At 39.1% G+C, this 11,827-nt stretch overlaps 1 protein-coding gene across 1 annotated transcript; it reads right to left on the reverse strand.

Annotated features, from left to right (window-relative positions):
* Window positions 1–1,304: 1,304 nt before the first annotated feature.
* LOC135462745 (high mobility group protein 20A-like) lies at window positions 1,305–10,804 on the reverse strand. Its single transcript, XM_064739980.1, has 11 exons — window positions 10,728–10,804; window positions 8,751–8,914; window positions 7,645–7,718; window positions 7,318–7,382; window positions 6,355–6,567; window positions 5,878–5,992; window positions 5,294–5,349; window positions 4,938–5,019; window positions 3,600–3,815; window positions 1,923–2,061; window positions 1,305–1,798 (listed from the first exon to the last, which is right to left on the reverse strand). The coding sequence occupies exons 2-11, from the start codon at window positions 8,873–8,875 to the stop codon at window positions 1,786–1,788; spliced, it is 1,098 nt and encodes a 365-aa protein (XP_064596050.1). The 5' UTR covers window positions 8,876–8,914; window positions 10,728–10,804; the 3' UTR covers window positions 1,305–1,785.
* Between the last annotated feature and the right edge of the window lie 1,023 nt (window positions 10,805–11,827).

The raw sequence follows: 11,827 nt of genomic DNA on the forward strand, positions 1-11,827 counted from the left end.
AATATGGATTAATCATGTAAGTCTGCACAAAAGTATTTGTTTTAAATCAAACAGGATGAAACGCTAATTATGCATTTAGCTTCCACACAAGATATGCACACAGATACCTGTACAACATGCATGTTATGCTGGGGACATTATGAACGACACCGTGTTTACCTGAACAAGGTGCAACCTGAAACCAACAGACACCTAAAGCAACTTTGTTGGAAAATGCTGATCACAAGTCTGTGCAGAGGATGTCTATATAATAGTGGTTAAGCAAATTCTGAAGAAGTCCACTTGTGTAGCACTAGCACTTTGTAGTTCCAAAGATTAAATTTGTCCACTTGTGGCACAGATGTCATGTGAGCACAGACAGAGGTGCATGTGCTGTGAGGAGTATGAAGGAGACTTAGCCTTGAATAACACCAGATGAATCAAAACGCTAGCACGTCTCCCAAGTGAGGCACTTTTTACCACTCTGACAAAAAGGGGTCTAATTTCAATTTACAGTTTTTGGTATCTAAATACAAAATAAACAGCCAGGTGGTACAACTTCACCATTAGTTCTGACTGCTTGTAGTACAAACAGTGTAAGTATTGAGAACAAAAACAAACAGTTTTGCACCAGTTTCAATTGGTTTTCCCGTACATGTAAAAGCTACATATAAATGAAATGCATACAAAAAATAATCACAACAACCAAAATCAACACTGGGTAAAAAAAAATTGAAAACGCTGCCAACATCATTTACATGTCCCTTAACAGTACAGGTAACCTTGCAGCAATTGATTGATTAACTAGTGCTTACATGGAAATATCATTCATAAAACAGTGGTATACATTTCAAATGTCTGAAAATAACACTCACAAACCATTCACAAAACAATTTCACCTTATATTAAACTGACTTACACCACTGTGACAATACTCATTGGCTTCAGTTGACTGAGGGGAAGAAATGAAAATGTTGAAATCCACAGGTCAAAGAAAAAAAGTGGTGTGACATTCAATGTACCCCAGCACTGGTGCTAAACGCCCCGTCTGAAAAAAAGCAATGAGCCCTCTAGAGCTCAGCATACATATTCTTAAAATGCGACTCAATTCATCTGGTTGTACACAGTTGGTCACAGTCACTGATGGCCTTACAACTTCGGGATTGGCCAGCATACAATAAGCATATACAACTCAAGCTGAGTTGCGTTGTTACTTCATACATACCAGCTCTCACGATCTAATGTAACAGTCAGGCTGGGTTGAGTCTCGTCTTAAACTCTCATGTACGGTGAATATACGTGAAAAATTGGGGGGGGGGGGGGGGGGGGTACATGTAGTACCCAAGTATTCTCTGCAAAAGGTTGAAACCATCACACAGTGTTAGCACACACTCTATAATGTAATGGGACTTATACTCCAAACAATCCAACGAAGAATTACATGTATCAAAATTCAAAAATGTTTTAAAGAGAGTCTGGTGGTTCCTCTTAAGTATCCAGGAATGGAGAATTTCTTCTCTGCTGCGTTATGGTGTGTAATCTGTATACAGACTGTATATACATCTGTGTATTATGACGTGAACAAAAACAACACATACATGCACTCCTTGGCCAGCATGTTTATACATGAAAAGTGAAAGTGAAAGTCTGTGTGGAGGACAGACCTCCAAGTCCTTTCCACAGTTCTCCTCAATAATTCACTCCAAGAACAAATGTAACATTAACTCATTTCAACGGTTTCACCAACACCACAAGCTTCTTCCCCAGTTTTCTTTCCTCATCCAGGTCCTTCTCAGAAGTTGTTTGTCATAATTTATCCCTGAAAAAAAAAAATGACATCATTTTTAAACCTGAAGTGCTTAAAACTAAATCACTTAAAATAACGACTCTGCGAATTTCCCATATGACATTATAACTAGGTATTTGCACATATGGGAACTCACGTGGGTATATTAAGCCTTCCCACAATCTCCCTGACTGTGGCGATGAGGGCGTCATTCTCTTGGGGCGAATCCAGGATGGTGGTGTGTAGCTTAGCCATGTAGTTGTCTATTGTCTCCAGGGTAGGCACTTCTCCAGAACCTGGGGGTGAGGAGCAGGAAAAAACATTGTTCAATAATAGGGAACTGTGATCAAGGCTCTTATAGTGCCGTTATTTAAAAGATCACAAAGGCAGGGCATAATCCACAGATTTTGGGACATGACCTGCATGGGCTCATACTGGGGCACTTGAGGAAAAGCTACACAAAGGTCAAAATCGCAGTACAACATGTTGTTTTCTTCTGTAACGTTGCTATGCTTGTGTTCTACCTAGGCATTTTTTGAGCACACACATACACACAGGACAAAATGTCACGTAATAAAGAAGAGAACACAACTCTTCGTAGTTTTCTATTGCTTTGTCACAGACGAGAAGGAGTTTTAGTCATTTCGCCTTGAGAAAATGTTAAAGCAAAATTGCATATTTTGGGATAGAATTGGACCAGTGAGCTGTGATTTTACAATACTGTGTACTTTACAGGTAACTCATACGTCTTAAACAAAGATCACATACCTGTGAAAAACTTGCAACATGTGAATGCATATTTACATTAACAAAAATGAAACAGACAAACCTTCACTTATCATATTACACCTTACCCTAACTGTTCAAACGATACAAGAGAGGTGTGCATGTTTGGGCAATCAGTCCCCAATTAGGACATTTGTTGATGTAAATTGGGAAACGGCCTACTAAAAATGGGGCCAAATATCAGCCACTGGAGCACAGGTATGCCCTGAAAGGTGAACGTAAAATCTAACCAAATTTGCCAAATTTTAACCTGGATACAGACCATTCCCATGAGTTTGGTTGTCTTGCAGCTGGTCACATGCACTACACAGCTACTGTGTCCACATTTCATATTAAAAGCCCTCTACTAACTTGTTTATGCCAAAACCTGTCAGATACATATAGAGAGAGTGAGTGAGCGAGTGAGTGATTGATGTTTAGTGTCATACTTAACAATTTTTCAGTCATATGACGAGGAAGGAATCCTTAGAGTGCATGTGATGTGCCTCTTTGTTGCAGGACGGATTTCCACCGCTCTTTTATCTAGTGCTGCTTCAATGAGGTGTCTTCCTGAAGGCAAGTCAACCAGTCGTTGAACTATCCCCTTCATCCTGAACGCCAAGCGAGAAAGTTACAACTTTCTCGTTTAAGGTCTTAGGTGTGACTCAGTATTGAGCCAGTATTGACCCTGGCTATCACTCCCGAAGCGGACGCTCTACTGACTGTGGATACATATAGAGAAGATCTCCCCAAAATAATGTGAACAGAAACAAATAACAGACATAAAACCATTTTCTCCTGGGTTTTTTTTTTTTGTAATACCTGGTGTCCATTATGCCAAACTGACCAGAGGAAGTCAAGATTTATAAACGGTAAACAAGTGTTGTAGACTGCTTAGTAGTTGTCACCATAATCCCATGAACAGTGAGAGCGAAGAAATCCACAAAATCCATGTCCAAAGCTGAGATTGAACCCCAACCGTGTTCATCCTGACAGAAATGCATGTTGAAAACTTGGCCACTAGCCCCTCCTGAGGACAGGTGTAATGACAATTCTGATGACAGCTTACCTGGTAATGGTACGGACGAGAAGTTATTGGTGAGGGCGCTTCTGAGGGCATCCAGGTGTTGTTGGAGCGCTGTGTTGGTGGTGCGCTGTTGTAACGCCTCCACCTCTAGCTTCTGTATCGCATGTTTCATGTTCTCTATGTGTTTACTCAGGATGGCATTCTGCTCCTCGAGTTCTGTCGTTTGTTTACGCAACTGTCGCAGTTCCCCTTCACGCACTACAAAGGAGAAAGGCTCAAAACTGAGGCACGAATTCTGGACTTGCCTTTTAGATTACCTTAAATGACCTAAAATTTGCTCAGAAAAGTGCATTTTCAAAGGCAAATAAATGTCACAAAATATGATTTTCAGTGCTGAAACTTACAATTTTCCCATAGAATATCATCCCACATTCCAAGCAAGGCTCAAAACATCACTCTAAAGTCAATAAAGCTCTCAGAATCAGGAAAAATGGGCTAGTCTGTTAGTCATGGACGAAATTTATTGTCCTTTAGGGTATTATTTGGACATCTGTTAGACTCCCTGGTTGTGTAAAACCCTCGTACCTAGGGCATCTCTTTAGGAGCTTTTGCTGGTTATTTGAACACATCAGTTAATGTCTACACTGATGTGTTTTGCATGATAAGTCGAGTACAACTGATCTGTACACTACTGGGACAATTCCACAAAGTCTATTCTCACTTGAAGTCAAAATTTAAAACCCCACCACAATGCTTAGATATCGGTAATGGAATGTGAAATTTGACACATTTGACCCGAGATTTGACCCGATGAAGTGGTTAAAATGTTAATCTACAGGGCTCATAAATGTGGCCTAAAATGGCTATATCAAATTACGACAGAACAGGCTTTGTGCCCACCTGGTGAATCATTATTTGGGCACACCTGATGAAAAGTTTTTTTGGGTACATCCAGTGACTCATTATTTGGGCACAAGCAATGCATGGTTATTTGCATACACCTGTGCAATCAATATTTGGGCATATTGTTGAATTTCTATCAGTGCACATCTGTTTGGTCATTATTTTGGCCCATATAATGGCCCATTATTTGGGTATATGTTGGATCATTATCTGGGCTGATTACCATAATATCTCACACCTATCCAACTGTTATTTGTGCACATTTGTTGGGTCATTTCATTCTTTGGAAACACCTGTGACTCTCCTTGGATTTTGGTAATCTTAGATTGGTCAATTTTGTGTGACAAGGTCAACTAAAGGCAGAAGTCCTCATTTTCATTCACACACCAAAGAGAACTGCATTAGCCATAAAACCTCAACTCCTGATCTATGTACTATTATGAATTAGTGTTCTGGAATGTGACAAACAAGCTCTACCTTTATTGTGGTCGAGGAAATCCTCTGTAAAAATAGGGATGTCAAATGTCCCTTGTTCTTCATCATCGCGGTCACACATCAGCTACAACAACAACAACACACAACTTAATTCATTTATTTAACTGGTGTTTAAAACTGTACTAAAGATTTGTTCACTTATGTAACACATTTTAGGTTTATCAGTTAAAGAGCCTACAGTAAAGCTAACCTACAGTAAACTATCAACCTCTGTCCAGTATATATGGGAAAACTGCCTAAAGTGTGACACACACAAACAGAGCGAGAGGAAGGTGTTTGTCATTATCATTTATACCAAATCTGCTGGCTCTAAACTGTAATACCATGAAGTATCTCACCTCCATTCCTGTACCGTTCAGACCTGTGGGGTTATTTTCTGTGTCTTCCATAACGGCTGAAAAATTAGACCAGAAAAACTGAATGTAAGCATTTCACATCAAAGGGTAACGATTCACAGCGCAAAAAAACAACACTGCTCAAGACTCCTTTCGTTGAATTTATTTAATTCCTGTTTGATGGCCTGCTAAAGAATTTCTCAATTATATGACAGCTGTCAGGTTTAAGGAGTGGAGGAAAAATGAGTAAACCACTGCGCTTTCCCAGGTATATGATAAACAATCGGACAACAAACAAACAAGCTGTAGTCAAAATAGCGAGAGCTGGATTTGAACACACTTCATCAATGGTCAAAGGTCTGTTGGTTGCGGTGAGGCCATCTGAACAGCCAACGAGACCTCAATTTCGTTTAAAAGTGATCACATGTTGTAGTTTATGATCTCCGGTAATTTACGTCATATACAAATAATACTATGTATGTTTTGGCCAACCAGTTCAAACTGGAAAACCAGTTCCAGTAACTTAAGGTAAAATACGTTGTTTCCACAAATGGCGATCCCATGACAGAAAGACACAGGACACTTACTTTTGCGTCGTTTTTCCTGTTGAAGTTTGAACAGTTTGAAAGCGTCAGTTTTCTGGTAGGCCTCCACTTCTCGTGCATACCTCTCTTTGTCTTTCTCGGCTTCATCCAAAAACCTCTGCCAAGATCGGGGAAAAACAGGTCCATATATTTCAAAGTTCATACACTTTCACATCATAACATTCAAGGTCAGCAATGGTCGGGGGATTCCCGACTCGCGCTCTGCCTGTTTTCCTCGCGCCATCATGATGGCCATCGTCTCATAAGTGAAATATTACTGAGTATGGCATACAACACCAATCAAATAAATAAATAAATAAACCTAAAATTCAAAGAAATCTCCAAGGTAACCATAGCCAGAAGTCAATACCACACATGCCATATACAAATACAGCTATGAGGAAGTGAAAAGTTGTATTTATCTGACTGAACAAACCTCAGTAAATAAAGCCATTCTCATTACACATTACACAAATGCACCTGTTTTTCATGCTGAGGTAGTTTTGACCATTCTGCTCCCAGCAGTTTTGTCAGTTCTGAGAACGTCAGGTTGGGGTTTTCTTGTCGGATTTTCTCTCTACGCTCCGTCAGGAACCTCACGTAGCCCGTCAGCGGCTGTTTTGGGGCGTTCATGTCCTTAGGGGTGGACTTCTTCCTCTTCTTACCCTTGGGCCATCCACCCTTTCGCTTTTGCTTAAAAATTATAAAGATACATGGCTAAAATTTGTAAAACTTTATATAACAGTCATGATACAACTCCACATGTAACTGAGTGGCCAGCCACCGATCTGGCAACAGTTTAAAACAGGAAAGAAAACTCACAACAAATTCAGCAACCCTCTTAATTGGGAAATTCACCAGCGACAGAAGTTACAAGAGCAGTTTATTTTTGCCACAAACTACTAATTGTGATTCAAGTTTGATAAGTTGTTGTCTTGTACAAGCTTTAGTCTGAGTTTACTTCTGCCACACGGTTCAGTATGATCTATACCCTGTTTCACTGATGATATATTGATGTCTACACAGCAGCAGCACACAACACTTTCATTCAATCCCTGACAGCAAAATGATTCCGACCTGAAATCATACAGGGTTAGCAAGTATGATGGCTTTTGCAGAATGTTCCAATCAAATAAATAAATTCTGCAGAATGTTGTTGCTAATTACTAGGGTTGTTCAGAGATGAGAAATATCTTTACAAGCCATGGCTATATCTAAGTGTCTTAAACCCTTGTATTAGGATGTTGGGTAGCTTGAGAACCATGATGGAACTCACACAACTAAGCAGATAGGGGAGACAACTCTTGCCAACAGTTGCACTAACACTACATCCTTCAGTCACTGCAGTAAAGAATTTTTGTAAGTGACATCATTGCTGAGGGGGCAGCGCCAACGCTGGACCCTCCACTCAACCAATAAAAGAAATAACAACTGTAAACTCACGATCACTCCAGGCATATCTGTCATTTCCTGAGCCTGCGGCTGGGCTTCGTTGTCTAACAGCGGAACTGAAAGTGAAAGTGAATGTCAAAAGATTCACACGGTGCATAGAAGACATACACTGCATGGATGAACAAGCTACACAAAAACAAAATGGAAACTATTCTTCAGAAGTAGTCTTTCTGAACCTATGGAAATTGATAATACAAAACAATTGCCTTTTTTTTTTTAAAGACACATGAAGACATTTTGATCCCCTTTGATAATGGAAATCACAGGGGCCGTTACTGACGAAAATCACACAGAAACTAAACAATGCGATTGAATTACCTTGTGAGATGTCGACATATTCTTCTGATCCCTTCTGGGTGTGCCCAGATATAAAGTTATTGTCTCCAACAAACCTGAAAATTAGATAATAAATGTGTTACAGAAATGGAGGGCAAACCCACAGCAATGACAACACTGTGATGGCTGGTTAACAGTCACAGTGTATTGGTGAAATCTAGCCAATACTCAGTTTACCTCAGTTACGGTTTTATTCTAATTGTTTATTTATTTATTTATCTGACTGGTGTTTTACGTTGTATTCAAGAATTTTTTTCACTTATACAACGGTGAACAGCATTATGGTGGTAGGAAACCTGGCACAGCTCACTGGAAACCCATGACCATCCGCAGTTTGCTGACAGACCTTACCACATACAGTATTCTTACTGTTCATGCAAATTCTTAAATATTAGCAAATTACAGTAAAAAACCCACAATATTATAAAACTGTTACCAACAATTTCTTAGAAAATGAAGAGTACTGAAGTTGACCTTTAAAATAGCTGGCTTTTCAATCCAAACGAACTAAAACAAGGATATGTCAGAAACTGAATAGCTTACAGAGCTAATTCAGCGTCAAGACCTGTATGTCTTAAAAGCAGGGTAAAATGATAGCAGTCGAAATAAAGTGAATTCCTTTCATAAATTGTAAAAAAATTGCATTGTTTCAAAACCGCTGTTGTTAGTTTCCGAGGATAATGTGGAAACAAAAGTTTCCTGTCGCTTTCCATTTTGCCTGGTGTGACGTCATGCAAGAACACCTGGCGCCACCCATCGCTCACATATAGTGACAAATGACCTCTTATTTTCAAATGCTCACGACATTATTCCAGCATGAATGTCTTACTCGATGCTTCATCTGCCTCACTGCCACATTAGGAATACTACCACGTCACACCAGGAAAATTTTACGGAAACCACCAAAGACTTTGTTTTAGAGGACTCTTCACTTATTGTGGTGAAATAGTTTTATTTATCGTAAATATTCTTGAAGCGTGGTGTTAGCTCTGTTCCCAAGGGTATCCTTCATATCGTTTTACTATTTCAGCCTCGTTTCTCTTAGGGTTGAAGTAGCACTTTAAAATTTGTCGTGTATTTTACCTTACCCAGCATCAACTGTCAAGTCGTTACTTTCTTTTGACACCTCATCGTCGAAACTGTCGGGGAAGGTGAGTTTTAATCCTGACATGTTGGATAACATGTTGGAGCTTGCATTGGGTCCCAAATCCATTCTCAGAAATTATCACATACATATACGCACAGGCTCTCTCTGCAAGTAAGTGGAGAACAAATAATGAGTTATATCAGTGTTTAACACAATAATGAAGTTCAATGACAAGATGGTCCTCAATTAGCATAAGATATACAAATCAAACCCACTGGCCAGTAGGTTGCTGTTAAAGTAACCCTTAGCTCAAGGCCATTCATATCTCTACAACATGACATAATTATTCACCAATTTCAACTGCCTTTGCAACAAATATTTAGAAATGCTCTGAAAGATCTTTGGAGGTGGGGAGAAATAGTTCGTGCAGTTTTATGAAGATAGCGTCTTTAATGACACAAACAAATCATTTTGAAATCATGTTCATAGTAATTGTATGCACAAATTCCATGTGTCAAATTCTCCATGCATAAAGTGCTTTAGAGGTCGAAAAAGACTGAAGATTTACATATATTATTTATCATGGTAGTTAAGGGCTTACTTAGCTAACTGTGCAGCATGGAAGCAAGGTCAGCACTAAATTCATGCTTAAGTTAAAGTACGACTACATGGTTGTTTATAAGCAAACAAAACCAGGAAGAGCCCAGAGGAAAAAAAAAAAGAAAAAGAGTATGGAGGAAACCAGACAGAGCATAGAACTGATGAATAAAAATAAATAAATGAATGGATATGACTCAATGTCAAAACATCAGCACTGTGGCTAGACAGAGCATTGAGGCAACCACTGCACCTCACCAAGTACCTGACAACAGACAGGACCAAGGGATGTGGCAAGGGGTACAAGCTGGAAACAAAATCTCAGATCTCATTGCTGAAGAGATTAATCGACTGAGTGACGAGGGCTTGTGCACAATGTACAAGGTAGTTTAATTTGAGCAGAGGGCATTCTCACTTTTGCTCCTATGTCTACGAACAATTAATTCAGTGACCCAGGAGCCTCTCACCAATGTGGTCCCTGGGAGTTTAAGTATACCTCATGCTGGCTTCCTCTTCGGCCATATGTGGGAAGATCTGCCAGCAACCTGTGGATGGTCATGAGTTTCCCACAGGTCCTGCTCGGTTTCCTCCCACCTTAATGCTGGCCACCATCATATAAGTGAAACATTCTTGAGTTCAGCATAAAACACCAATCAAATAAATGAATAAATAAATAAAATTAGCTCAGTTGGTGCGGACGTGTCATTTATCTCTCTCACTCTTTATATCATTACAAATGGTAAATGTTAATTAATACTATAAAATCACCTCAAAGATATATCTTTTATTCACTTGGAGAAAATGTGAGTCCTGATAAACTGAGGAAGATAGAACTGGTCCAGGTACATAGTATATAACCTCATCATCATAACTAAAAACAAAACTGAATGTGGATGCAATGTTCTTTCTGACGTTAAAAACACAAAATTCAGGTGTCACCTCTAGATTAGTTTACATTCATATCGCAATACCCCTGATAGGCAGGACTTCATACTGCTTGAGGTCACGTGATCCATATTACACGCATGAGTCAATGACAAAATCCAAAAAGCGGCCTACACAGAAAAATTGAAACGATGGAATTTAAAGTAAATCTTGAGCTTATAGAGCCACGCTGCATTCGTGGTAAATTTCGTCGGTTAAAAATGCACTAGAGCATTTTTCTACACCCGAACAGTACATACGAAACTTTACATCACAACAACAACGGTTGTCTCGATATAATGCTCTCCTGCGTCTATATTTAGTAACAGCTATAAAAAAAAAATGTTTTCGGCCAAGAATATCCCAAAGAAAATCACACAAACTTGCTTTTAAAACCAAATGATCCCTCCAAACAAGTTCACCAGAACGAGTTTAAATTTTTTGGATGTAATCAAACCTTCAACGGTGGACATGTGCCTTAGTTTTTCCCCGAAGTCCTGTCGTTCAACAATCAGGGAAGCTGCACGAATGGCGGGTTTGATCAATGCCTTTTCACTGCGTAGTAATATGAGTGACTCATACATTGCGAATAAAGAGCGGGAAATTGTGAAGAGGCAAATAAGTGTTCGAGTCCAGTATGGGATGGAATTTTTGTTTTTGTAAATAATGTGTTGGGTAGCCAGCATTAAGACAATCAAATTAAAAGGTTTGCTGTCGTTTATTGAATACGTCAGCATTCTTATAATTGACCGTATTTCACTGTTTTCGTGTGACTATACGTTTACCACTACCACAATGTCGTGGCTGTTCAACGAAGGTTTCAAACTTATAGTTGACTGCATATTTCAACGCTTTGTCGATGTTGTTGTTAATTTAATGGGCCATATTGTCCTAATATACATTAGTCTTATATACGTAGTATACCTATAGTTTAAATACTTTTCGTTAAAGTCATATTTGTTTTTTGTTGGATGAGTTTATAAAACGTTTGATTATAGATGTAGTCATTTCCGTATAGAAAACCATACTGTTTCTAGGTTTTCAGGTAAGTTTTCTCCGCTATGTGGCCGAGTTACACATCTCGACGTGGAGATAACCCATAATCTTAATTCATTCACTCAATACAATGTGCCTACGCACTACATGTAACACTTACATATATTTTAGCCTACATGTTTTTTTAATGTTTAAAAACCAGACATTAGAGTATGGCACATCTGACAATACCAAGAATATTTCAAGGAAATAGAATGCAAATTCCCTGCAGAAAATTAAACAAATGATCGCGTAAAGCTATATTGTCGATTATATCACATTTTATCCCCCGCCCACCCCGCTGTGGGGATAACCAAAAAACGCGATAAACAAGAACATATACAATCCGCCGTTTATTTGTCTGTCCGAATTAAAATAGAACGGAGCAAAACGGTGACTTATTTAACGACCTTACATCCTTAATACTGGATTTACAACCATCTTAAACCACCCGTTTTACAGACGACTGTCTTTTAGATCTGCAGTTTGATGAGAAACAAGGCGCCCAATAGGTGCACTTTT

This window comes from Liolophura sinensis, chromosome 2, assembly GCF_032854445.1.
Source record: "Liolophura sinensis isolate JHLJ2023 chromosome 2, CUHK_Ljap_v2, whole genome shotgun sequence".
Lineage (NCBI taxonomy): Eukaryota > Metazoa > Mollusca > Polyplacophora > Chitonida > Chitonidae > Liolophura > Liolophura sinensis.

Coding starts and splice junctions, on each gene's coding strand:
- LOC135462745 (XM_064739980.1), bottom strand. CDS start 8,875: ATGGATTTGGGACCCAATGCAAGCTCCAACATGTTATCCAACATGTCA. Junction 5,020..5,293: donor TGAACGGTACAGGAATGGAG/GTGAGATACTTC, acceptor TTGTTGTTGTAG/CTGATGTGTGACCGCGATGA. Junction 2,062..3,599: donor CTCGTCCGTACCATTACCAG/GTAAGCTGTCAT, acceptor CCTCACCCCCAG/GTTCTGGAGAAGTGCCTACC.